Here is a 27,262-nt window from a genome sequence, read left to right as displayed (position 1 = left end):
TTTCATTTTCTGCTTAAGTCATTCCCCCTCCCTTTCTGTCTCCTCCCAGCATGAAATGGGCAATTTCAGCAGAGCAGTGCAGTGCAGTGTAAGCTGAGACAGAGGGCACTGTGGGAAGGTTGCTGGGTTCAGTCTGGCTGCTGTCCCATGCTGCTGTGCTGCAGTGTCTCCTCAGCAGCTCCCTGTGATCTCCACCAGCCTCCTTTCAGACTGGACCCAATCAGAGTGGCCCAAAATCAGCTGGGCAATATGCCAGCACTGCGATTAGCATCAGCTGAGGCTCTCGTGTGGCTAAAAGAAAAAAAGGATAGGTGTGTGTGTGTGTGTGTGTGTGTGTGTGTGTGTGTGTGTGTGTGTGTATCTGTCTGTCTGCCTGTCTGTGAAGTGTTTGTGATTGGACAAAGGACAAAGTTAGAACCAAACACTCTCACTGGACATTACCAGAACCACAGGATAACTTTAGGGTCTTATTCATTATGCAGAAAGACTCACTTAGAGCTCTCTCTACACTTTGTTTACGACAGGCGCACATAACAAATGAAGGTATTGATCCATTTACAGCTATTAATGCATCAATTCCCAAAAATAAGAATTTTTTTTTTAAATCTGCGATGCCTTCAACTATCTGCTACTTCTAGATTTTTATTATGCAACTCTAAGCTCAAAAAGGGAAAGTTATTTTCTCTTCATTGTCTTGCTTCTATTGACTATGAGGATTGTAAAAGAACCGGTAAGTGAACAAGCTAACAACTTTCTTTGCCTGACTGAATGCTCATCAATAAATGCCACACATAGACACACCTGTTAGCAGTGCTTGACGCCATAAAGACACTTCATTGGGACCATAAAAATGAAGCCTTTTATTTAACCCAGCACTGCCATCTGCTGTTTAAATGAAACCATCACTTTCTGGACCATCTTCAAGGCATGCTGTATGGTCAAATACAAACAAATATTTCTTTTTTATGGACTTTTTAATTTCCTTATCTAATAGTACTTAACAGTAGCTTGTGAACTCAACACTTATAAAAAAAAGGTACGCTAATCATAATATTCAGTGATGGACTGCTGTTTGGCTGATGACCAATAGAGGATGCTGTTTCTTTGACAAGCACATGCCATAGGAAGTATTCTAAAACATAAAGGATTTTTTTCAGTGTACATCTTTTTGCCCCTGCCCTCCCCCAGAAGGCATCTGTCACACTTATTTACTTTTATTACTCAGACATGCTTATGCACCGTTACCATGTCACATCATCCCCGCCCTCGTCTTTGCTGGGTTAAGTCTTTTAGTTGGTCACAGACCATTTGGCCATGCTGCTTTTCAAAGATTTCTTCTTCTTCTGCTTGAATGTCAATCTCAATTGAAGAAGAAGAAGAAGAAGAAGAAGAAGAAGAAGAAGAAGAAGAAGAAGAAGAAGAAGAAGAAGAAGAAGAAGAAGTCTTTGCAAAGCAGCATTTCACTTGCATGAATTGTTTGGATAAATGGTCTGTGACCAACTAAAAGACTCAAGCCAGGAAAGACGAGTGTGAGCATGTTAGGAGATGGTAGAATGCATGATGCATGCTGAGGGTGGGGGCAGGATTCACGCCCTCAGGTGCAGAATGAATTCCAGAGCTCTTGCTGAGGTTGAATTTAGCAGCGCTGAAATGCCTCAACACGCTGCTCCCAGGATCAGGGGTCTGCTGGGATATTCAAATGTCCCCCAACGCATGTTGAGAAAGGTAGCAGGCAACTTCACAAAGGTAATGTCAGCATTTGGTGTGTTGTAAATCAGAACCAATAAATAGAACCATTTGAGGCAAATAGCCCACACTGAGGGCATCCTGACAGAGAGCATGCACTTAGAGACATTTGCTGTTGTATATATATGTGCTGTACTGTAAGGCTTCCAGAGAAACAGGATATCAGGATATTTCTGACAGTGGTCCTTCCTCAACTGTCTGAAATGTCCTGTTTTTATGGAAACCTTGTGTATGTCACTACAATTTTGAATATCTCTACATTTATATGTACATATTATTGTTTTTTATTTATTTATTTGTGTGTGTGTGTGTGTGTGTGTGTGTATATGTGTATGCATTCTTCCTTGTGTACATGTTCTAGAAAGAGGTTTATGTTGTAGATTCATTGAACGTAACATATCTCTTGTATTTAAAAAGTGCTAATGCGAGATTGCCTCAAATAACACTCACACACACACACACACACACACACACACACACACACACACACACACACACACACACACACACACACACAACACATCCAAAAGGGTAGCATCTGCAAAAGTATAGCATGATGGATGCATAAGAGCAAACCTGAGAAGATTCTGGGTATGATTTTAAGAGAAATTACCCTTAAAAGGAAGAGGAGCATATTTAAAGGAATGGATCAGACTGGCAGAGCTGATTTTGACTCTGATGGTTGGCGAAAAGGATGAGAGGACCTTCTAAATGTGTGTTAATGAGCCATCACGGCTCTACCATCTGACCACTTAGCATCTGTATGGGCCAGAGACAGAAAACTCTTGGTCCACAGTGTGCTCACAAGAGAGGAGCCAAAGTTAAATGTAGATAGCTCTACTCCTCCCTCTGGTCCTTGGGCACTAACAGGCTGCTAAGTACCAGGCCAATAAGAGCGTTCTTCCACCATGGTTGCATGCTCGACAGGATTAGGTGGCCCATCATCCCATTGTCAAGGGTAGACGGTGGCTAATACACAACCGTGTCTGTCTGTAGGGGGTGGGAAGCTCAACTATAGACACTGCATTGCTTACATGCATGCATTACATGAGAGGTGCCACTAATATGGGAAGAAGTCATGAAGAGAAGAAAAGACAAACAACCTTATATATTTTGAGCCAACAACAGGAAAAGGTGGCTTACAGCTTGAAGGAATATATCCTGTAGTTGTGACCACTGGTGAACACAAGGTGCCAAGGATCATTCAGCTTTTCAAAACAGAACACTGATTAAATTTAAGGAACATTTTTTGAAAATCTCCCATCTTACATATTTACAAAATATTACAATGTTCAGATTATGTCTTTTTGATGTCTCTGATTTAAAAAAAATACTCAGCAAGTGGCTCATCAAGTGTGTGCATGTCCCAGCTCTACTTCAAGTGGCATAATATAGTTCTGTGAGACTTCCTGTTAGATATCTGGTTAGATTTCTTTGACTCCCCCACTCACCTCTTGCTCTGCCCCTAAACAACTGCAGACATTGACCCCCATTGCTAATACAGCACTTCAAAGTCTGCTAATAGGCCCCCTTAAACTCCCTCTCACTTTTGCCAAACAGACCCTACCCATGTTAGCCACAGGCCCCGCCCACTCAACAAATGTCTTTATACTCAAGGCTGAGCCAAGCCTTTGGCCTTTGTCATTGCTTTTAGATAACCAAATTTCTGTAACTCCTCACATCTCCTACACATTTCGAGGTCTCGGTTCACTGGTCCATGGACTAATATTACCACATATTTAATATTCATAAATATCAACTCCCACTGACGGGTGGAATTAACAGAAGCTGAATAATGCAACAAATTACAGGTGAGTACCTTTCTGGAATATGGATCAACTTTTCATAATGGATACAGATACACAGTCTAGATGTGATTTGCAGAGCTATTACTGCACTAAACTGGTTAGATAATATCTATTCTTTTTTGGTCTTCTGAATGATTGAGATCTGAGAAATCCATCTACAGTATCTCCATCACCCTCCATGGCTCATGCAGCTGATGCTTATCATCAGGGAAACATACGAATGAACCTGGAATACTCCGAGCTCTGGAAATCCTTTCATGAGATCGGGACAGAAATGGTAATCACCAAATCTGGCAGGTAATCAGCTCATTTGCTAACCAACAAAACAATTTGATTACATTTTGTCTTTTTGTTGTTTGTAGAGAGTTCCTTCACTATGGTCAGATTGTTCATGATATTTCTCCATGCAAACTAGGAGGATGTTTCCATACTGCAATATCAGTGTGTCTGGACTAGTGCCCTATGCAAAGTATGTCATCATGGTGGACATGGTGCAAATGGACAGTTATAGGTACAAGGTAAGCAAAAATGCAGTGAAAGTTTAATTACAAGATCAGTATTCAGATACCTCTGAATACCTGCTGATTTGTGCACACATAGTTACAACTTACTCATTCTGAAATTAGTAAGGTATTGGAAAAAGTAAAATTATCTAAAGTAATTAAACAGGAACTTTAGAAAATGAAAACTATAAAATCTATTCTCAAGTACAGACAGTGCTCCTCCTGTGGCGTGCCAATCACTGCAGACAATGAATATCAAAGGCTGTTATTACTTCCTGTTTTGCTTCCCTCAGCTAGGAGTCTAATCTAGCCCAATGACTCTCCACGTCTGCAGTCTATATGGGGCAATCAGCTTACTTTACATAAGGTGATCCTTCCATCAAAGAAGAATTTTGGCCATCTATCTGTAACACTCACTCTTGATTAGCCACTCAGAAAGTACCTAGCAAAAAAGGAAGAAAAAAGTATATCTATTATAATAGTCATATTGGAAATGCATCAGAATGAATCACATTTTATATCAAAAAACTCAGTAATTAAGATTAACCATTTTCTTTGGTATCATTTGAGCCAATAGATACCAACATTTTCAAATATGAGTGTTTCTTGACTTGCAGTGGAATAATGAGGAGTGTTGGAAAGTGGCAGGGAAAGCAGAGCTGCAGCCTCCCTACAGGACATACGTCCATCCAGACTCTCCTGCTTCAGGCAGTCACTGGATGAAACAATCCATCTCCTTCCTGAAGCTGAAGCTCACCAACAACCCACTGGACCAGAAAGGCCATGTAAGATAAGGCCATATAAATCCATTAATGGAATCCCCAGGATTAGTTGGCTCCTTGATCTAGTGAATTTCATATTCAATAAATATTTGTTTTTGATTATAATTCATCCTTTCTAGATCATTCTGCACTCTATGCATCGTTACCAACCTCGATTCCATGTGGTGCAGGCAGAGCATCTGTACTGCATACGATGGAGTGTTTTCCAGACATTCACATTCCCTGAAACCACCTTTACCGCTGTCACAGTCTATCAGAACAGCAAGGTCAGGTCCCATGGTAAACAGATGCAAATTTATTTTATGTTGTTGATTTTTTGTTGTTATTGAACATTTTTATTAACTGATGCTCATTTCTGTCCCATAGATTACAAAGCTGAAGATAGACCATAACCCATTTGCAAAGGGCTTCAGAGAGGAGGGAACCCATGGCAAAAGGTGAGATGAAAGGCTGTATCTGGCATGCTGTACATGAGTTTAAGGCAGAGAATGCTTCAGGTTAAAATGGAAAAATATGTAAAATATATTTTGCTCTCTTGCAGGCACAGAGCTCAGAAAAGTCAAATATGTGATGGGAGTGCAGCAAAGAAATTGAAGTCCTCTGTGAAGGAGCCAGAATCAAGATATTTTTCAAGTATTTATCTGACATCATCTATATGGAAATATTAAAAGTACCTGCAAGTTATTTGAACTGTAATCTAAACTAAAAGACATTTTCTTTAAACAGTGCATGTAAATTAAAAGCCTTTTCTGAGACAATCAGCATGCGCTATGAGTAAAACAGTATTATTTTAATATGTAGCAATCTTGCATCTTTTTCACACACAGATTTGCCTAGGCTCCCATATGACCCTCAGAGAGAGGAATCAGAAGGCCTGCTATTCAACAAAGAAGTCCTGATGGCCCAGGATGAGCACATGTCTCCCTGGGAGGGGGAGCAGGATCCAGTTCAAAGTCTGCACAGTGAGGAAACAATGGAATACCGCAACTCAGAGCAGCTGGTACCTGGCCAGACTAGCTACCAACCCCAAAGGTACTATTGTATGCAATGCAACTTTGCAACTTTGTATGCAATAAATACATTACTTAATGAAGAATCGACATTAAAATTAAAAAGAAACGTTAATGCCTAAACCATTGTGGGTCTTCTGACAATAATATCAAACCTATTTTCATTTGTTTCTTACCTCATTTCTCTTCATATTTATGTTCTCCATGCAGTAATCATGAATTCACGAGGATGGCTTCACCTTCCACTGTAGATGATCAAGTTGATCACAATGGTTTTGAAACTGGGTCCACTGACATGGCTACTGTTCCTGAGCCAGAGATATTCAGAACTCTGCCATTCATGAGCCCGAGCTCCCCACAGTGCGGTGCCATTGCCTACAGTATTCCTGCAGGTTCAAAAGGCAGACCAGGTCTTAGCAGTCATCCTCTGAGTGGCCATTATACCACGGATCAGACATTAGGCTTCTGGAGCGAAGCTCTACCAGGGCAGTACTCAAGCCCTGCCTACCCTCATCCACATCCACACCACCTGCATTCATCTGGATATAACCATGGCAGTGTGGCAGAGTGGAGTCAGTACTCCCTCTTTTCTTACTCCTGCTGAGCAGAAGTGGAGCAAAAAGACAAGCTGCAAGCAATTGGTGAGAGCAACAAGAGAGGAAAAAGAAAAATTCCTTCCTCTTCAAGTCTATGCTGTTGCAGCATTAATTTTTTTTGTGTGTTTTGGAAGTCTTTAAGGATAGCATTAGGAAGAGAGGCTTGAATTTTATTTTATTTTTATGCTCATGTCTGACAAAAAACTAACAACTCAATCACTCTATGACAATATGAAGAACAGGTTTGAAGAGACAATGGCAAACTTTGCAAAGAGAAGTGTGTGTCTATAACCATTATTTAAAATGAGCTGATTTAACAGAACAAAATTTAAATGAAATAAAGTCATAGTGAAAATGGAGAAATATTGGAATACATTGGAATAACATTATAATATGTCACTATCCTCCTCAAAGAGTCGTACACATGTATAAATTACAAGAAGGCAATGTAGAGTAAGGGTAAGGATGAATGAAAAGCCTTCATTGCCTTCTCAGTTGTGGCAATTAGGAGCTTCATGTTAGATCCTAAATAAGAGACACAGTTATGACCCTGTGTTTGGTGGGTAATTGTTAGTTGAAGCTGAGACCTGTTTTACTATAGATTTGCCTGAATGAGTCTGTCTACTGGTCATAATTTAAGCAGACATTTGATCAGCCCTACAGGAGCCACCCACAAAGCTGAAAGGATAGCTGATCCTTTATGTAATATCCCAAAGCATCAAGTGCATGATAAGGCATTTTGTCTTTGAATGAACTTTTACATTTATGTATAAAAATACAGTTGCAAGAAAGTGTTTACTGTCATTATCTGGATTTCTGAATGAACAGCATCTAAAATGTGATGTTAGCTAAACTTATTTAATAAACACATTATATTCCTGTTGAACAAATGTTTAAATAATCAAGGTCACTGACAGAAAAGGTATGTGGAACATAGTAGTAACTAGTGTTACTCCTTTTAAAGGCCATTCAAATAGTAGCCATACAGAACAAGGTGTTTTTAGATAGGCAGCAACATTTACTTACGAAAGCAGTGTTTTTTCCTGGGGTAAACACCAATGAATACCACTTTGGTTCCATTTTTTTCTTATAGTAGACACATTACAGATACAGATATCAATTGCAAAGGAAGTGTGTAGATTCATAGCTGACACCATGGCAATCTTTGCAGCATGCATGTGCACTAATTTTAGTAGAATGCCCACGTCAAGGGCAGAATAGCAACAGCGCTAAATTTCTTCCTCTTGCAAACTACCTGTCTTTTCAACCAAGGTAAGCAACAAAAAATAAAAAATGCATTTATTTAATAAATATTCTAAAATTATATTCTAAAATTCTAAAAAAATTATTCTAAAATTATTCTCTATGCATTTTTTTTATCCAAACAATATAGCTAAACCACATAAGTGATATTCATCATTACCTTTTACTTCATTTTCATTGTGTTTATGTTGAATGAACATTATATAATGCATATTCAGAAAATTTTAATATGGCGGTAGGTTTTCAGCCCTTGGTTCAACTGCTTGACTACCATTGGTAAACTTTTTTCTTCTCTTTTAATTTATTGTGAACAGCCTACATTGCACCATACCACAACAGAATTGGGGCATAAAGAGCAGGTAACTGCAATGTTTTTTATGCAGGCCAGCTCAAACCCATATATGAATTGATGAAATACTTAACTCCAAGTACCCTATTTTGAAAAGATAACTTACCTGGAGATTTATATGCTTATATACAAATAAGTTTAAATACTTTATATACTTTTTCCTGGGCACCATGGGCACTGATGCAGGTGTGGCAGGCTGAAATCCTTGACAGGAAACAAATTTCACTTTTTTTTCACATTCCTCTGAAACAGTTCATTTTAATCATGTGGAGTTAGCAAACAATGAATTTATACTTTCAGGAGCAGTGCTTAGTAAAACAAGGGCTGAGTGTGCATATCTTAACCTAATTCTTACCGTAGCTCCCTAATTTGTGAAGACAGTGACTACGGCATTCTGAGGATAGGTGTTAGAAGAGACAAGCAGAGATGAGTGAGCTCTCTGGAGGATGAGCCAAAGCACTGCTGTGCCCCAGATCCCACAGTGAGCAAGTGAGAGTCATGCTATCACACCATGGCCTTGTTTCCACAGCAGGCAGCAGTAACATATGTTAGTGTAAATGTTTAATCACAAAAGGCTCACAAATGGGGCATATAGATTTTGAAAGAGCTCGAACACAATAATCAAACAAAGCCAAAGAAATTTAGCCCAAGACTAGAAACAGAAGAACTGCCTCGACTTCCAAACACACCTCCAATGAGCCCTCACAACAGAGGCTCAGCACAGCACTGTCCTCTGCTTTTCCAACTAGTTGATCACCATTTCAGACTTGTTCATTTGAGGTCAAATGAGCACATAAGCAGGTAGTAAATTGCCAAAATTGTGCTACATTCCTACTTTAGCACCATTAAGTGCAAGCCCAACATGGCACCATTAAATTATTTCCGCTGTATGCATTTCTTTCATCCAGTTGGTACCAAAAAAATAGACATATGTTTTTATAATATTTATTGTAAGTGATTTAGCACATTTTAACTGGGATTATACGAAATTAACAAATTATGCACATTCTGTACTACTGGTAATAATGCAGCTATGTGTTGTCCGTGCTTGGTTTCATTCAGAGTATGCAACAGATTTGGATGTTCCAATTAAAATTCTACTCGAATAGTACTTTGCTACAGTACTATGTGACAGGTTCAGATGACCAAAACTAATGAAAACATCTTAAATATTGGATCAACTTTTCCCTCTTTCTGGAGCACAAAAGTAGCAAGTGAGAGTGTTAGCTGGCCTTGGCTGCCACAATGTCTATACAAATTAAGTATAGAAGCATCATAGACAGCAAAGAAATATAAAAGCAAAGGGCAGTTTTCATAACCTAAACTCACTCAAAGCTCTGAACATTCTAAGAATGCATATTTGTTGGTGAACAGAATTGTGCTACAGCCATCCCAAAGCACATTATGAGGAAGAACAATTCACAACAGGTCAGGCAGCCACAGGCTACACTGGCAGACAAACTTTTATTGATTTATTTGTCATCTATATGATGGAGGCTTGGTTAAGACTAAAAAAAAGGAACCATTAGTCCAATTAGCTAAAGTCACATTTGTTATTTTACTGTTACTACGGTATATATTACTGTGACAGTAATAAATAAATAGTAGCCAGCAATACACCAAGTTTACAGTGCAATACTGTACAGTGTGCTTAATACTTTTTAAGAGAAGGAAAAAATATGGCTGGATATACACAGACATTGATGTATTTTCTGCATAAACTGTGTGATTATGGATTATATCAATCTGCTGTAAACAATTTCCATCACAGACTATAACTCAAACCAATATCAACCGGGTAACCATGCTCAGTGGGTTTTGCAACATGCTACACACCCTCAGAGCTTCTGAAAGGGCCGCGACGCATGCTTATGGCCTAAGTGTGAAACCATTGTGAAAAACAAACACAAGGACAGCACCGTTTACTGTTGTGCAATAAAACTCAGATCATCTATCATTTGTCTCTCTCTAGAATTGTACAGAGAATGTTCAGAATTGACCTGATTCTCGAGTAAACCCCTGACTGTTTAAACATCTTTGAAAAGTTTAACTTAAAAAAAACATTAAAAAAAAATAATTTTCCAATTACAGAATATGCCATTTAATTTGGCTAGAGATTAAACAAAGACTCATTGACAGATGAAATTTATCTAAAAAAAAACTTTTCTATATTTTTTTTTTTAAAGTTGCACAATCAGTATTATTTTTTAGCTTTACCAGCACTGCATGTCACCCTGCAAAACACGAGCTACACTCACAGCCCCAGACAGATGCTGTCATGCTCATCTGCACCTGTTGATGCAAATCATCCAAGCAGCACTAACTATATTTAGCCTACAAGGTACAAATCTTGACTCCATTAACTAGCTCAGAAAAGCTCATCAAACAAAAACTGAATGAACACCTTTAGTATTAAACATACAACAGATGAAGACATTTAATAGTTAAACATTTTCCACTTTTTGTGCACGCCAATTGCCAAAATAGAGAAACTGGTTAATTTAATCCTCCAGGGGGCAGTCCACATATCTTTCCATGAATATTCCTTTTCTGTCACCAGTTGCTACACAAAGTTCTCTGAAATAGTTGAGGCATACTGCCATAAGATATCCATGCCAAAAGACTAGAAACACAAGCACTGCCTCGTCTCCTAAACACTCCTCCAGTGAGCCCTCACAATTAGCTGCGCAGACTCAGCACAGCACTGTCCTCTGCACTGCCTTTCCAAATAGCTGATCACATCACACTTGTTCATTTGAGAGGAAATCAGAACAGAAGCAGTTAATAAATTGCCTAAATTGTGCTACTCTTTGCAATATGCTTGCTACTTTAGCACCAATAAGTGCAAACTCAACATGGCACACCAAACACATGACTGAAGAAAAGATCCAACTTTACTGAAATACTGGGCTTTTGGTAATTGTGACCTTGAGAAGTTTCTCTAGGTCACCGGGTCATAGGATTCTTTTCTTAGCACTTCATTAAGATACTCTAATTACTTCCCATCTCCAGGGCACAGCCACCATCATAACTGCTGCTAATAAAAATTCAGATTGAGTAACTGTCCTCCTTCTGTTCCAGATCCAAACCTTTGCCTCCAAACAGCCTCCATTTCACAGTAATGCAATTTAAAGATTAACATATTAAAAGAGAATTAATTTGCACTTTCATAACATGGATCTCACAGACAAATGAGATTCTGTTGCGACTCAATGGGGCACTGTTTAGAATTTACATTCACAAAAAGCAGAACAGAGCCATTTAAGAGAAGTAAACATAAATTTTATTTACTCACTCTGTACATTGGCCATTCCCAGCATGGATGTTAACCACAGGAAATGTTAATGTGGAAATGGCAAAGAAAATAAAAATGCATGTTGAACCAAGAAGACCACATATCTACCAATGTGAAACTATAGCATGGTAATACTGTTAATGTATTAAACAATTTTAACGTGTTCGAAATTATTTTTACCACTGGGCTTGACAAAGGTTAGCCTAAAATTGAAGTGGGAAGAGAGAGAGAGAGAGAGAGAGAGACACACACACACACATCTTAAGAGATTTACTTCACTGATGTACATAAAAATAAGTTCAATGCTGGGAGGAAAACAAGATGACAAAGCAGCAATAGACATAAGAGGGGAGAAACCTCTTGGTCAGAAGGTCATGCATGGAGGCCACCAGCAGGCATTTTATCCCTTCTTAGAAAATTACTCTATTTTAAACACACAGTAAATGCTTGATTCAATGGGTGGCTGGCAAAAAATACAATCCAGGGATATTATCCTAAAATTAAAATCTTACAAATCAAAAGGACATACGTTATGCTCACAATTTTTAGCAGAGAACTGTTGATGTGCAATATCAGCTGATAAAGCAGGTGATACTAAACTGACATGGGTTGGGGAGAGGCAAGGCAGAAAGCAGTGTTCATTAAACAATCTTCAAATGGTTGCATATACTACAGTCATGATTGCTTGTGCAATTTGTTCCTGCTTATATGAAAAGCATAGATTAGGTAGAGGATTCTGTCCCAATATTCCAAGATAGGTAGAGTTTTGCCATAATATTCCAAACCTACTCCCATATCAAGAAGCTAGCGTGAATAGATTCAAGAAACCTCTCAGCTAAGCCCTTCACCACTCTAATGTTAAAGCCTCCACATCACAACCATCAAATTACACAACATCTGATATTTACAGATTCTGTGTTATGGAACAAATGAAAAGGCTACAACTGTAGACTAGTTTCACACACACTACTTATCAGGGAACAAAAAAGAACCACTGAAGTAGGCAATTAGACTGCTTCTGGCACACACAGATGTTACATTTGATGTGGTCATCTCCATTCAGCGGAACATATTCCTGCAGGACTGAATCATCCCAATCAGACCTTCTCACTTCACACATCCATGTTACTTTGAGGCTATACTCTCACTATAGTCAGGCTTTTCAAAAGAGATGAAAGGAAAATGCATGGTGGGCCACACAGGTAATGGGTTGGCAAGAGCACATTTAGTACATAAAGCATCGTCTTCTGCTCCTCACTTTAAAGAACTTCTATTCACGTTCTTTAATTGTCTTGTTCTCTCATAAGTGTTTGGCTTGCAAATAGTCAAAGCTTTCAAAAGCCAACAATTTCAATGGATAAAAAAAAAATGGACAAAAAGGCAAAGAAACAGAAAGGGGGGCAGGGACAAGAAAGACTAGGCATCACAGAGCGCCACAGCATTCACATCTCACCTTGGCACATGGACAAATGGCCAAATGGTATAGAAATAAAAGGACATTTAGGGCAGACAAAATATTGATTTGCCTGTAACCAGGGAAAAGGATTAGGAACCGTTTGAGTTTGGAGCTGTAAACAGTCAGAAGCCGTGTAAATGGTTTGCTCCAGAGATGCTGTGGCAGAGCCTCAAGCAGGCGAGCACAATTCCCGTGGTGAAGACATGGGTAAGCCAGCAGGTTGAGAGTACGCCGACATAGCAAGTACCAGGTCATTCACTTTCGTCTGGGTTCTGGGAATCCAATATTTTCACATGGGTGAAGGGGAACAAACCTCTCCGACCATTCACCTCTCCTTCCCATTGGCCACTGATGTTCATACGTGTCACTTTCACAATATCGCCCACCTGTGGAAATGGGGAAAGAGAAATGACAAATATCATTTGAGAGATTTAGGAGGCGTTTTCCCTGCTAGCCATTACTCAGACACCTTTACAAATTTATAGAAGCTTCGCAGACATAATACCATGGGAATATGGAAGCATTATAGAACAATAAACACCTACAGGATTAACACAGTGGCATAAAATTAATAATCTGCATTATCTGGGAAAGGAAAGAGCAGATGAAAGGACTAGGCAGACATGAGCAGTCCTTACAAACCTGATGAGAATTAAATTTCAGTCCAAATGTAAATTTAAACCAAGACTCATGCATTACTATACCAGAAACACTGCTCATTCGAAAAATGTGTGTAGTGTAAATACTACACAAAACCCATAAAATATAGCTCCACCCTCATTACTTAGTTTAGCAGATAACTCATGAAAAAAACAAACCCAAAAATAGATGTTCCAATTCACAGCCTTTTGCTTTAGGTCACAACATGCACTAGGCTGCATCTTTTTCATACACTCAAAGGAAACATTATAAAAGGGCTGCATCTATATAAAACACGAACTATTCATGGTTGAATTTACATGAATTTGTTTAACCTATTAATTTGCTGAAAACAGACATTTAATGGTTTAAATTAGAAGTCAATTTTAAAGTTGCTTTAAAACTATGCAATACAATACCATTAAGCTATGTACTCAGCAATACTAAACTACTTATATTTGCAAAGATAAGGGTTATCATTTACACTGCAGAATGGATACATGAATCCTGTTGGATATAGCAAGGGTTCCCTGCAACCTTTGAAATCTTGGCAGTTTAGGTGTCCATGTAGTCATGTTTCATCAAGTGAAATTAAAGAGATTATTATAGTCTTCATGTACAAGAAGCTACTCAATATAGTATTTTAATCAGTTAGTTAATACTTCCCAAATTCATGACAAGGATCCTAAGTGGGAGTGGGCGTTATGTACCACTATGCTGTCCTCAAACGAATGCAATCAAAACTCAAAGGTTGCATCAAGGTAACATGTTCCACATATCACTATCAAAAACATAAAAAATATTTTTGATATATTTAGAGAGCTCTTTATAGCCAGAAACAAACTCCTGAGAGCAACACAGGCAGCAGCCATGACGACAGGTTTAGTAACTTAAATCTTCACTTCATCGTGTCAGTATGTACACAAACATACTAACTAAAGGTAAAAAACAGAAGGAAGGGTGCTGGAACTTGCTAGCTTGAATGATTTAAGGAATGGAATTCCACTCAGCACTCTAGCCAACTAGCCCCAAAATTTATACTGGGGCAAGGCATCACTAAACACCCCTCAGTCTTCTGTTATTATTATGTTTAGTTTTATTAACAGTAAAAGTCTACCAATGCTGTTTTTGAAAATTAAATAAATAAATAAATAAATAAATAAATAAATAAATAAATAAATAGAAATTTACAAGCATTAACCACAAATTAAATAAAATAAATAACTGAGCATTCACAATATATCTTAAAATATGATGACAATATAAACAATTAAAATTAGCTAGCATTCACATAACAGACAGCCAACGAACCAAGTGCTCTCCCCTGTGCAGTGACATTAAAATTCAGAGCTAAGCAACAAAAGTGTTATAGTTTATTATAATTTTATTTACCTTGATTTGAAACACTTTCTTTAAAGAACAAAAGGTACCAGTTCAATCAGACCTTCTGGCTGCTGGAAATCCAATGCCTGCCATATTACAAACTTCCTGACAAGCTATTTGAACCAAGATTTAAATAATTTAATTCAGAGCACTGGGGAAAAAAAAAAAAAAAAGCAGCAGTAAAGACAGTGTGCAATGGCACCGTCAACTGATGTTTCAACTGATGTTCAGACATTAGCGTACAAGCTCATGTCATTTTAACTTCCTCTTACACAGTAATCACTTCTAGAAGGTAGTCTGAGAACTCGTACATGAATGCCTGATTCAGTTTCTAATTAAGAACTAAGAAGAAGTACGTAAGGATTAAGTAAGGAATACCAGATAAATGACTTACCTCTAGTGCTAAGGCAGTCTTGTCATAAGCACAGGGTACCCGCTTCTGGATGGCTCTGGCCATAACAGGCCCATTCTGCATGGATGGCAGTGGGTTGATGACTGCACCAGGCGTACCAGGGGGCAGAGGAGATGGTGTCTGAGGCTGAGCATAGGCATGTGCAGGCTCAGGGATGCCGTAGCTGTTAGAGTTGCGGGCACCGTGGCCAGGCTGCCCAGCATGTGGCAACGGCCTGACCAGCTTTTCTACATAAGGTACAGGAATCATACCAACACGGCCCTCCTTGCTCTTGGCACTCCACCACTGTTCCTCAGGTTTGTCCAGGATAATCAGGATCTCACCCTTCTTGAAAGGAAGATCCTCTGCATCACTGCCAGTGAAGTCATAAAGAGTCCGCACATACTCCAGATTCTCATCTCCAGGCCCACCAATTGTCTGAATAGGACCACTGGTTAGAGCTGTGTTGGGGTACCTGTTAAGACACATGTTATACTTACAAAAACAGAAAGGCATCTAAGAATGGGGTCATAAGTTCAGTTATTTACATTTACGGCATTTAGCTGGATGCTTTTATCCAAAGTGAAATACAATTATGACAGATTATAACTTGAACAATTAAGGGTTAAGGGCCTTGCTTAGGGTCTCCAACAGTGGCAATTTGCAGGTTTTGGGGATTGAACTGGCAACCTTCCAATTACTAGACAAGTAGCACTACCTTAACCACTGAGCTACCACTGCCCAACAGTTATTTGATGTTAACCTGACTTAATGTAACCACAATTACTTTATATAAAAATGTAACAACAGTAATAGAGGACCAACAACACACAAAATTTTAAAACATTTCTAAAAATCTGTATATGGCAACATATCCAATATATGGCCATGTACTACATTTTACTGACCAGCTTCATTGATTGTATTAACCAGGACTTAGTTTTGCTAATCAACATCTTGTAAATGAAGGGCAACTCTCATTTCACAGAGGTGGTCCCTACATTTACACTAGAGCTGCACAAAGCATCTGCAACACGTAAAAGCAGCAATATGAAAATTAACACGCAAATCACACCCATTACTTCTCTTTGCTATGTGCGTACTAGTCTAAATGTTACTGATGAATATGCTCTGCCGAACAAGCGAAAATCATTTGTTAAATCGGGCAGCCCCACCTTTAACCATGCCACTTGTAAATATCAAGTCCCTGCAAACAGACTTTACAATATCTAAATAATTAACAAAATTACGTTTTTTCCCCCCCAAAATGTGCTCAAGTTCATGGGGTGTCATGTAATCGCATGACCAGCACAAACGCGTTGGGGGGGCACAAATAATTGGCCATAATAAGAGGACAAATAGTACACAAATATTCATCTCAATTTCCAAACAACAGAAAAAAATTAAAGAATATTAAAGAAAGAATTTACATTGGTCACAAGTAGCATGCTTACCTTGGGGCCGGCTCTATTAAGGTAGTTGTATCCAGGTAATGTATTTTGTAGAACTCCAAAAGCGCGGGCAGATGTTCAAATTCTTGGTCGCCTATCTTAAACCTCTTGCTTGGCAAAGAGTTGATAATATAATGGGAGACTTTGGAGTTTTCGGACACTGACAGCACATAGTCACCGGGACAGGTTGACGAATCCCGAACCAAAAACATACCATGTCTTTGTCCCTGTAACCTACTCTGCGCTTCCTGCCTCGAAAGCGACCCGAAATACCAGCTGTTTCGGTCCGATGAATCGAACCGTGCCGACGACATATCTGTTTTGAAATAAATAGATTGGGGCTACAATCCAAACGTTATATCTATATTATCGCACAGTAAATTACGATAATGCAGGTGCCTGCTACGCAAAATCGGGATAAAAGTTTTTAACTAAACACGTAGGTTAGCTAACTAAACTATTCAATGCCAAAACGAAAGCCCAAATGAACCGCAACCTGACGTTTCACGGGCAGGCTGCGACTGGCATAAACTAACTTTGTTGCATTACGACTGCTGCTTTTTGCACCAGCAAACCAACGGTTGCAGATTTCACGTGATTTAAAAAGCAAAACGACCCGTTAAAATGTTAGTGACACAAATCATGAGAATATCCATTAACCTTAAAGTTCCCCTTTCCGCTCACTCTTCCGCAAAAGGAGTAGCAGCTAGCTATCTAGCTGAAACAATATAACAGGTTAGCCAGCTAGCTAACTGTCTGAAGCACTGTCAGTTCACGATAGAGAAAAGGTCGCCATAGTTAATGTTAATAAACGGGTCTACATCACGAGTCCGAATAATACATGGCAGATGATTCCGTTAATAAGTCATTGTAAATGTTTCACACGTAGCCACACAACAGTTTTAAAGCTTGTGGTCTAGCTAGTTAGCTGGCTATCAAGACTCCCGACAGACTTCAGTAGCGTTAGCTAGCTGTAACAAAAATGGCGGTCTGCAACACGTCTTCACACAAATGAATTCACAAGTAAGTAGATAATACTTGAAAGTATAGCGGTTTTAGACCTTAAAAGAATCTCCCGTTGCGTATGCGCGTTTTATGATGACTAATGACGAGCAAAATCCAGTCTGCTTCGTCAAATCTATTTTCCCGTGTAGCTAAAGTATTAGGCGGCTTCAGAAACCTCGTCAACCGACTGCCTACCAAGGTGGAGAAATGGCGTCTCGAGGGCGGGTCCGCGCTCTCTCTCTTTCGCCCTCCCCCTGGGTGTTGCTTCAAGATGAGGGGGGAAAAAAGACGTGTTGCAGGGCATGTTAAAATCAGTGAACTATGCTTATCACCAACAATGATTATCATTAACGAGGCCTATGGTAAGAGTACACTGACGTGATCAGGGCTGAGAATGAACGTTAATTAAAGCTTGCAACCGTTACACTGCCAGTAGCAGTCAAAGTCCCCAACCCTATATATATATATATATAGATTTGTTCTCATATATATATATATATATATATATATATATATATATATATATATATATATATATATATATATATATATATATGAACAGATCCTTTTCCACATCATGATGAAATAAAAGTACTATTATTGTGATGCCATTGTGCAAATAAAAATACACTTAAAACATAGAATATAGATGTCTTAAATGTAACACTTTGTGCACCCTCCCTTTGACATGCTAACAGTTACCTTGTTGTGGTATGATGGACTCTGTCAGAACATGTAGAGCATAAGTGATCTGAGACCATTCCTCAAGTGTGGAATATTTAAAGAAATTATTGAGCTCACCACTTCAGCACACCCCATAGATTTTCAGTGAGGCTTAGATAAGGGATGGCCACTGAAAAAGCTTGCCTTGTTGTTGAAAGAATGTTCTGAATTGTTGTCCTGCTGAAAGGTCCCAAGATAATGAAGTTTTAACCTTTTGGCTGACACACACACACACACACACACACATACCCCAACCAAAAAACAACAACAACAAAAAACTCTTGAATCTTCTAATTGAATCAACCGTGTAACTTCTACATATTCTGTTTGTGTTTTTGACACAGCAGTCTTTACTAGTCCTCTTTTAGATCTGTAATATATTTTATGACAGCACCCTCACAGGATTAATAGACAGCATTAGGAGAAAGTTGTATTTATATATGGAGTATGTAGCAACCATAAATGTTCCTTCGATCTTTGAAACCAAAAAAGGGATTCCCTAGCAATCATTTGCCCTGACTGAAATACTGAAATATTAGGAGTAGTTGCCACACCTTTTCTATGATGAATAAGAAAAACCTCTGCTGTGGCAGAAGCTACAGCTGGCAAGTTATGGCAAGTGCTGCTGAGTTCTGCCTGTTAATAGGTTAACATTCATTTCACCATGCTTCCAGTTCCTTAAATCCTGGATCAGTGGTGCAATATACTGGAAGGAATGTAATGCTGTAAAAAGAGAAACTAACATTACACAATGAAGAATAACTCCAGAATGCAGTTTTATTTCTTTTTCTCTCATTAATTTGTTCACAGTTATCCTTAATACTGTGCTAAGGTGAGTAGTTGTGCTTTTTCATCTAGTAGATACAACTCGATAATAATTTTTGGAACAGTAAAGAATTTGACAGTTATTTCGCTATAACTAGCTATCTGTATATTTCAAGATTTTGCGCTTTAAAATTCACATGGGGCATAAACATGTGCAAGGACCATTAATCAATGTGCTAGTGGAACATATATTCGATACACTATTTTATCTACACCGTGGCTTAATTCATATTTGGACATATTTGTGTTGCATACCAGTGCACAAATTTAAGTTTTGATTTTGTAATACAACCATTATGCACATGCAACAGCGCATTGGACAGAGCTCAGTTAGGAACTGAGCTGTCTAACCCTAGTTAACGTTACTTCCCGAGGATAGTCCACACTGATCACTGCAACGCATGAGCTACGATGTCTGGTATGGAGGTTCCAGGGCCTGATAATGATTGGAGGAGTCCAGGATTTCGACAAAAAGTAGTGGCACAAATGTAAGTCTTATGAAGACACAAGAACCAGACAATCCAGCGGAGTACATTAATTTATTCTAACCCATCTAACTAGCTAACCCTAATTGACTATGCTAGCGTTATCTAGCGTTCGCTAATTTTAGCAAACCAATATTAGCTAGCCAAATATTGTTTGTCTTTACAAAATATAGCTATAACGATCGCTGGTTACGGCACGAATAGCATTCCTGTATCAAATTAGACAGCTAGCGTTAGCTAAAAATACAGTTAATTCCGATTTCACTGGTCTAGCCAGCAAACTTGCTAGCTAGCTTTAAAAGTTAGCTTTTTAGCGATTATAGATATATACTAGATAGCTAGCTAGATGTTTTATCATATACAGAACTCTGTTTAGCATTTTAGACTAATAAGCGGTTAGCTATAATCCTTTGGGCTAGTACCTAACTGCCCAAATTAAAATATAGCTAGCTAACTAGCTACGTTTCTAGATCATAAATTGTATATACATCAGTGGGGGCCTATACAACCAGATATGGTTACATACGAAAGCTCGTAAAGCTAACCTAGCTAAGTAAGCTAGTAGCTTTATGTGTAGAATTGGGAACCCGGGCTAACTTTAACTAGCTAGGCATAGCGCTAACGAGACAAAAGTGGCTAACTTGCCTTACTAGCTAGTTGGTTAGACAGCTTGCTTAGCTAGCTATTTAGGAATTGTAGCTAGGGTAAACTAAGCTAACCTAGTTAGCTAGCTCTGTCAGAAAGACTGGGAGTAAAGAAGTCAAAATATAGCTAGCCCTGTGTTTTAAACAGATCTTTTGTGAAATGCCTCAGCTAATTTGATGTAACTAGATTCATTAACCATATTCAGGATTACTAGCTACATGTTGGGCAGTTAGTGTTAATAATGTTGCACTTAAGGCACACGCACTCGAGTTTATGTGAAATGTTTCACTGCTGTTGTAATGTAGATGTGAGGCGATGCATTGCTTGACAGAGCTATTTCATTGCAGCGAGGAAGCCATGAGGAAAGCTGGAACAGCACATAGCAAATCCAGCAATGACATGGAGACTCATGTGTTTACCAAGGCCAAGTCAAGAGTGAGTTAGCTAACATCTTTATTGTATCATATGTAATGCAGTGTTTCTAAACATTTGGCACTTCGACAGTGATGGGTAATCTTTGAAATGACTGCATTTGAATAGGAGGAGTACCTGTCCCTTGTTGCAAGGCTGATAATTCATTTCAGAGATATCCGTAAGTACATTTTCATCTTAGTCCAACTGTCTGTATTAATACTTAAATGATAGAGAGTGGCTAATATAATCTTGAATGCTATTTCAGATAAAAAAGCACAAGGAGGACCAGGTGAGTAAAAATCATTAATGAACTTTGAGGGGATATAAAAGGAAGTTAAAATCTGTGCAACATAAAGTGTTGGTTGGGTGTTAGCAAAAATTAAATAATTAATTCTCTTCTATCCCCATGTCAGATCCAATGAATGCACTACAGACTCTAACAGGTGTAAGTGCTGGTGGTCCTGGTGCTGTTGGTATGGGGCCTCGTCCTCCTGGAGCCCCAATGGGTGGAATGGGGACCATGGGGCAGATACAGATGAGCCAACACGTCATGCAGGGAGTTGCAGGAAACCAGCCTGGTGGTAAGTTAACCTCTGCTGGCACATGCAAATATGGATACATTTTAATTGTACCCAGTAGGAAGCAGGTTGTTTCTTGTGCACCCAAAGAGCTTCTCCCAAAAGCTGGCACTTTGATGGTGTATTTATTACATGTCCAACCTCAGCTGCAGCAGGGCCAACGGGGCAGATGCAGATGCAGATGGTGCAACAGCAGCAGCAGCAACAGCAGCAGTCCATTCAGTTTCAGCAGTTCCAGGCGCAGCAGCAGACAACCATGCAGGCACAGCCTCCCACGGCCATGCAGCAGAATGCCTTGCAGCAACAGCAGTTTCAGGCCCAGCAACTGAAGCTCCAGCAGCAGCTGCAGCAGCAACAACAGCAGCAACAGCAACATCCAAGTCAAGCACTGCAACACCAGAACCAGCAGCAGCAAGCCCAGGCACAACAGCAACAGGCCCAGGCACAACAGCAGCAGCAACAGAACCAGGTCAGGAAAGATTACATGCGTTATAATGAATGCTACTGGCACAACAGAAGTGGGGTCATTGGAGCACTTACAACCTTTTGAGGATGTTTACAGTGCTTTACATTAACCCATGTACTGCTTTATATTTGAGTTGCGTAGCTTTTATTTCTAGTGCGACTGATGGTAAAATGGAGTATATAATTGTTTTGTGAATGATCCTTTCCAGTTGCACCCATCCAGACTGCAACAGCAGCAACAGCAGCTAGTTCAGCTTCAGCAGCTACAGCAGCAGCAAGCCCAGGCCCAGGCCCAGGCCCAGGCCCAGGCCCAGGCCCAGGCCCAGGCCCAGGCTCAAGCCCAAGCCCAAGCCCAAGCCCAAGCCCAAGCCCAGGCCCAGGCCCAAGCCCATGCACAGGCCCAGGCCCAGGCCCAGGCCCAGACAATTCAGCATCTTCAGCAGCAGCAACTACAGCAAGCTCAGGCCCAGCCGGGTCAGATGCCACCCCACGGTCCGCAGATTCTCGTTCCCCAATCTCTGCCCGGACCAATGCCCCCAGGACAGCATCAGGCAATCAGTTCACTCAGCCAACAGCAGCAGCAGCAGCAGCAGCAGCAGCATCAACAGTTGAAGATCCAGCAAGCATTCCAGGTGAACATTACTATTGTATGTTGAAGAACAGTACTCCCCCCATCACAAAAAGATGCTTTGTCAAGCATTGACAATAGATATGTATTACCATTGTGACATTATAATACAGTATTTACAGTATAATGACATAAATTGACCATAATCTGATGGGCAGGTAATACATTTTCTCATGTTTACATATTCTTGTTTTCTTGCTTGCCTGTGGGTTTTCTATGTGTGCGCCTGACCAGGCTAGAGTGTTACAGCAGCAGCAGCAGCAGCAACAAGCCCAGGCCCAGCAGGCGGCAGCTCAGGCCCAGCAGGCGGCAGCTCAGGCCCAGCAGGCGGCAGCTCAGGCCCAGCTTGCAGCAGTGCCTGGACAGGTAAGAGCTGTACAATCTGGAGTGGGGAATTTGATAGGTGATTGATTGGTTGAGCCTGGACTGATTGCATGCCACCAAAGTGAACATTAATACTTGATAAATGGTTTTCGTTTGGTTGATGTTATAATCATCTTATTGGGTTAAAAATAATGTGTAAAAGGAAGGAAAGAAAGAGGAACTTCAGGATTACTGAAAGTCAGTTAATGTGTGTGTGTTTTTAAGCTTGTGTCAGACTGGGTTCCATAGTGTCTGCAAGACTCCATATTTTCCAGTAATGGAAATGGTTGGAGTAATGGTCGGAGGGGTTTAGACAGTAAAAGAGTCAAGCATCACACTCCCAGCTGAAATCCCAGAAACCTTTTTAATGGATTTCTGCCATCAGCAGACTAAATGACTTGATGCTAAGGAGTGGGACTAAAGAGAAGTGTCTTATCAAAAGATGTCTCTGCTGTTAGTCACCCTTACTTTAACTGCCCTTTCCAAATGTCAGACTAACACTTCGAAGTGTCTCTCAAAAACATTCCGTTTGTTCGTGTCCTAGCTTTGTCATTCCTTGAGGGAATGAGAACATCCATGTTGCATTCATGCATTCATATTTTCCCATATGTGTCTCCAGTTTGATCTAAGCACCACAAAGATGGAAGGTGTAAAACATCAGGAATGCCTGTTTTTATATTATATCTAAACAAGTGAAATAAAGAAATAGAAAAAAGCAGAGATTCTCAACAGGTTTAGAATTTAATCGGGGTCCTATTCTTTCTTGCATTATGCGTGCCATGTATGTAGCTAACACGATTGCATGCTTGCTTTTTTTTTTTTTTTTTCTTTCCTGCAACAAGCCCTTCCTCATACATTATCACGAGCTAAGCATTTTGTGATAATATTCTTACGACTATTTTAGGTTTGCTATACAGTAAGTGCTATTACTGTCATGTCAATATGCATATTAACTTCCTTTCCCAGTCATTAAAATGCATCTGTATTAGCTTTCTTGAAGATGCTGAGAACAAGTTGATGTGTTTTAATAAAGATAGACATTGCATCTCCCCCAGTCTTGCATGATATATTGGGAGAGAGCATGTGACACTTAACCTGTGGTTTGCATTTTTTTTGTTTATGCCCTTTGAATGAAGAAGGAAAGACAGTACTGTCATGCAGGCTTGTCTTTCTTTTAAGGTTCATTACTTTCCTTGCAACCCTCATGAAACAGTTCCTGTTTGCATGCATGCATGTGCTTGCTCTCATATCCGCTGATGCACTGCATTTATTGTTTTGCTTGTGACATGTCTGTTGTCCCCTCTGTCCTCCTCAAAGATGATGCCCCGTACTGGGATGCAAATTCCACCCCGGCTGCCTCGTACCACCCCGAACTCTGCCATTCCTCAAAACCCTGCTGCCATGGGAGGACAGCAAATGCCACAGGTATTTATACCAGGGCTGAGTGCTGGCGAGCCAGTACATGCCCACGTCTGTGGCTTTGGACTGGAGTTTTTCCCATACAGAGGCTGTACATTAGCCAGCCATCTATGCCATAGCAGCCATCTTCCTCCCTTTCTGACTGTCTTAACCCAACTGGGGTTCACAGTGGTTACCCACATGCCACAGTGGGGAAGGAAGTGTAAGGAAGTGAAACTATACCTGCTTGGATGCTAAGGGGTGTTGCAGCTGTTTCTGAGCAGAGCATGCAAACAGTGACGTGTGTATCATCAGGGATTTGTTTTTGAATAAAAGCAAGTGGTGCAGGTAAGTGGAAATGTGAATCTCAGAATTGTCCGTATTACTTCAGATGGAGGAGAGTGTAGGCCCCAAGTGATGGAAAGCAAACCTTTCCATTGAAAAAAACTGGCTAACATTACCAGAGTGTGGTGCTTCCCAGGGCTGGGAGCTGACAGGCTGTAGGTTTTTCAATGGCTGGCTACACCACTACAGTAACAAAGTGGCTGTTGCGGTCATGTGTGCGCGTGCTAATTCTCTTCTTTTCATCTCCACCTTCCTCATAGGCCCAGCAAATGTCTTCACCCTCCCCAGTTCAGGTGCAGTCAGCCCAGCCTGCTATGCCTCCCCCCCCTCAGCCGCAGCCCTCACCACAACCATCCTCCTCACAGCCCAACTCAGTCAGGTAAGTGCCCATGTGCAGCTTGTGAAATGATATAAGGATGCACCAAGGAAGCAGCGATGCTCCACATTAGGCTGAGCTGAGGATGTCAAGTGATGGTGGTGATGAAGCATTTGTCTCCTTTAGCTCTGGACCCACCCCTTCCCCAGGAGGATTTCAACCCAGTCCCTCTCCACAGCCTTCCCAGAGTCCAGCCACGGCACGCACCCCTCAGAACTACCCCCTTCAAGTGCCCTCTCCAGGACCTCTTAATACCCCAGGTACGCTCGCTCAGGCTCAGTATGACAATACATATGCACCCTGGGAATCAAACCTGTAACCTTGGTGTTACTAGCAGCATGAGCTACCAGATGAGCGCTACAGGAGCATGTGTTGAGTCACGTGTTAAGAAATTAATGCTATAGGATTTAATAATGATAATTTAAAAATTATTTTAAATCTTAAATACACAATGGAAAGTTTGTGTTGTGCGTGTTGGTCTGCAGGCAACCCTAGCTCTGTGATGAGTCCAGCAGGCTCTTCCCAGTCAGAGGACCAGCTGTATATGGACACACTCAAACAGCTCTCCAAATACATAGAACCACTGCGAAGGATGATTAATAAAATTGACAAAAATGAAGGTATTTCTGCATTTTCCTTTTTCATTGGCATTACTTTCTTCTTTGTTCATGCTATTAAGTTTCATTCTGTTTTCTTTACAGATAGGAAGAAGGACTTGAGTAAGATGAAAAGCCTGCTGAATATTCTCACTGATCCCAACACAAGGTAAATACAATCTCACTTTATATGGTTCCATTTAGGAGCTAGGTGGTTCGGGATGAACCTGTCATTACCTTTCCCTCCCACTAGATGTCCCCTCAAAACACTACAGAAGTGTGAAATAGCCTTGGAGAAACTCAAGAATGATATGGCAGTGGTGAGTTGTTTATGGAACTTTCTGTGATTTATTTGTGTCCTCTGTCAATGGTCATCTGTCTAGACTTCCAGCTGTAAATGAAAAGCAGTATATCAATTATGTACTGTGCTTTTAATTGAATTATTGTTCAGATTTTATGATTGTTACCTTCACTTGCATGTCTCTCTCCCCCCCTTCTCCAGCCTACTCCACCTCCTCCCCCAGTGCCTTGTACAAAAAAGCAGTATCTGTGCCAGCCCCTCCTGGATGCTGTCTTGGCAAACATCCGCTCACCGGTTTTCAACCATTCTCTTTATCGAACATTTGCTCCTGCTATGACAGCCATACATGGACCTCCAATCATGTCAGTGCAACTGCTCTGAAGTATCCTCAGAAATGCAGGCACCTGCAATTCTGAATTTGTTCATTTAAATCAATACATTTTTGTAATTGAAATTATTTATTATATTGCTTATTTGATACCATGTATTAAACATTTGCAAAACAGTACAATAATCTGTTGATTGGTGATCTCACTTCACATGTAGAGGACCCATAATTCCAACTCGTAAGAGAAAGTATGAAGAGGATGATCGTCAGACCATCCCAAACATACTGCAAGGTGAGGTAGCACGCCTCAGTTCCAAATTTCTGGTCAACCTGGACCCATCTTTCTGCAGCAATAATGGGACAGTGCACCTCATCTGCAAACTGGGTGAGTTTGCGTGTGAAAGACAGAAATGCTTATACATATTACTCAAGGGCCCTTTATTTGTATACATTATGATTTTGGTTGTGTTGTCCTTTATCAGATGATAAAAATCTCCCCAGTGTTCCTCCTCTGCAACTAAGCATTCCAGCAGACTACCCTGATCAGAGCCCTCAATGGGATAATGATAGTCAGCAGTATGGTAAGAAGTTTTTTTGTGGTTTCATTTTCAGTGCTCAAGACTACATGATTAATATAGCAGTAACTTAACTAGAATGACTAGTAAGAAGTGAATGGTAGTAAATGCCAATTATTATGGCATTGTTTATATGACTGTATTCAGGGACCAGTAGATTTGACCAACTCTTGCAGTTACCCTGCACTTAGACCTGGAGAAACAACCAACCAAACAAAATCACAAACCAACACAAATTTCCCCTCCCCCTCCCCCCCTCTCTCTACAGAAGCCAACCCCTTTTTGCAAACTGTGCATAAGACCATGACCTCCAAACTCCTTCAGCTTCCTGACAAGCACTCTGTCACAGCCCTGCTTAACACTTGGGCTCAGAGTGTGAGGCAAACATGCCTCTCTGCAGCGTAGGTATGGCATTTTCCCCACCAACGGTTTGTTCAGACTATAATGTCCTTTCCTGATATAGCTACTCATAGCCAGTGCACTTTGTTGTATGAATATGATGAGGGGAATAAGATTGGGGGGGGGGGGGGGGGTTGCATT

The 27,262-nt window shown here is 40.2% G+C and overlaps 3 protein-coding genes across 8 annotated transcripts; 2 read left to right on the top strand and 1 right to left on the bottom strand.

Annotated features, from left to right (window-relative positions):
- Window positions 1–122: 122 nt before the first annotated feature.
- Window positions 123–9,691, top strand: LOC113570746 (T-box protein VegT-A-like). 4 transcript variants are annotated; one of them, XM_081720139.1, is made up of 10 exons: window positions 123–1,746; window positions 3,446–3,557; window positions 3,695–3,851; window positions 3,970–4,072; window positions 4,675–4,842; window positions 4,959–5,105; window positions 5,206–5,276; window positions 5,381–5,472; window positions 5,667–5,871; window positions 6,060–9,691. In XM_081720139.1, exons 2-10 carry the CDS (start codon window positions 3,542–3,544, stop codon window positions 6,451–6,453), a joined length of 1,353 nt encoding a protein of 450 aa, XP_081576265.1. In that variant the 5' UTR covers window positions 123–1,746; window positions 3,446–3,541; the 3' UTR covers window positions 6,454–9,691. The 4 variants fall into 4 exon arrangements, with proteins under 4 accessions (XP_081576265.1, XP_081576264.1, XP_081576267.1 ...); XM_081720138.1 differs by having other exon boundaries at window positions 3,401–3,557; XM_081720141.1 differs by lacking the exon at window positions 3,446–3,557.
- Window positions 9,692–11,317: 1,626 nt separating this feature from the next.
- Window positions 11,318–17,896, bottom strand: crkl (CRK like proto-oncogene, adaptor protein). Its single transcript, XM_026999367.3, has 3 exons — window positions 16,676–17,896; window positions 15,225–15,696; window positions 11,318–13,194 (listed from the first exon to the last, which is right to left on the bottom strand). The coding sequence occupies exons 1-3, from the start codon at window positions 16,984–16,986 to the stop codon at window positions 13,060–13,062; spliced, it is 918 nt and encodes a 305-aa protein (XP_026855168.1). The 5' UTR covers window positions 16,987–17,896; the 3' UTR covers window positions 11,318–13,059.
- A 1,201-nt stretch (window positions 17,897–19,097) lies between these two features.
- Window positions 19,098–27,245, top strand: med15 (mediator complex subunit 15). 3 transcript variants are annotated; one of them, XM_081719249.1, is made up of 20 exons: window positions 19,099–19,232; window positions 19,605–19,713; window positions 20,703–20,790; window positions 20,896–20,947; window positions 21,035–21,058; window positions 21,183–21,350; window positions 21,494–21,816; window positions 22,022–22,114; window positions 22,145–22,444; window positions 22,675–22,806; window positions 24,121–24,228; window positions 24,807–24,925; window positions 25,049–25,182; window positions 25,408–25,542; window positions 25,624–25,687; window positions 25,772–25,838; window positions 26,021–26,181; window positions 26,366–26,532; window positions 26,630–26,728; window positions 26,991–27,245. In XM_081719249.1, exons 2-20 carry the CDS (start codon window positions 19,637–19,639, stop codon window positions 27,125–27,127), a joined length of 2,448 nt encoding a protein of 815 aa, XP_081575375.1. In that variant the 5' UTR covers window positions 19,099–19,232; window positions 19,605–19,636; the 3' UTR covers window positions 27,128–27,245. The 3 variants fall into 3 exon arrangements, with proteins under 3 accessions (XP_081575376.1, XP_081575375.1, XP_026855151.3); XM_026999350.3 differs by having other exon boundaries at window positions 19,100–19,232; window positions 22,022–22,444; XM_081719250.1 differs by lacking the exon at window positions 24,121–24,228 and having other exon boundaries at window positions 19,098–19,232; window positions 22,022–22,444.
- Window positions 27,246–27,262: the final 17 nt, after the last annotated feature.

Source organism: Electrophorus electricus, chromosome 8 (genome assembly GCF_041902795.1).
Source record: "Electrophorus electricus isolate QZ-2024a chromosome 8, ASM4190279v1, whole genome shotgun sequence".
Lineage (NCBI taxonomy): Eukaryota > Metazoa > Chordata > Actinopteri > Gymnotiformes > Gymnotidae > Electrophorus > Electrophorus electricus.
This window is presented reverse-complemented; position numbering and strand designations above follow the sequence as displayed.

Bases quoted from the DNA above. Each gene is read 5' to 3' on its own strand.
- LOC113570746 (XM_081720139.1), top strand. The intron at 5,106-5,205 runs GTCAGGTCCCAT...TCTGTCCCATAG, and splicing joins CAGTCTATCAGAACAGCAAG to ATTACAAAGCTGAAGATAGA. The intron at 5,473-5,666 runs GTATTTATCTGA...TTTCACACACAG, and splicing joins AGAATCAAGATATTTTTCAA to ATTTGCCTAGGCTCCCATAT.
- crkl (XM_026999367.3), bottom strand. From the start codon at position 16,986: ATGTCGTCGGCACGGTTCGATTCATCGGACCGAAACAGCTGGTATTTC. The intron at 15,697-16,675 runs GTAAGCATGCTA...GTGTCTTAACAG, and splicing joins TTAATAGAGCCGGCCCCAAG to GTACCCCAACACAGCTCTAA. The intron at 13,195-15,224 runs GTAAGTCATTTA...CCATTTCCACAG, and splicing joins AGACTGCCTTAGCACTAGAG to GTGGGCGATATTGTGAAAGT.
- med15 (XM_026999350.3), top strand. From the start codon at position 19,637: ATGTCTGGTATGGAGGTTCCAGGGCCTGATAATGATTGGAGGAGTCCA. The intron at 19,714-20,702 runs GTAAGTCTTATG...ATTTCATTGCAG, and splicing joins CAAAAAGTAGTGGCACAAAT to CGAGGAAGCCATGAGGAAAG. The intron at 22,445-22,674 runs GTGAACATTACT...GCGCCTGACCAG, and splicing joins AGATCCAGCAAGCATTCCAG to GCTAGAGTGTTACAGCAGCA.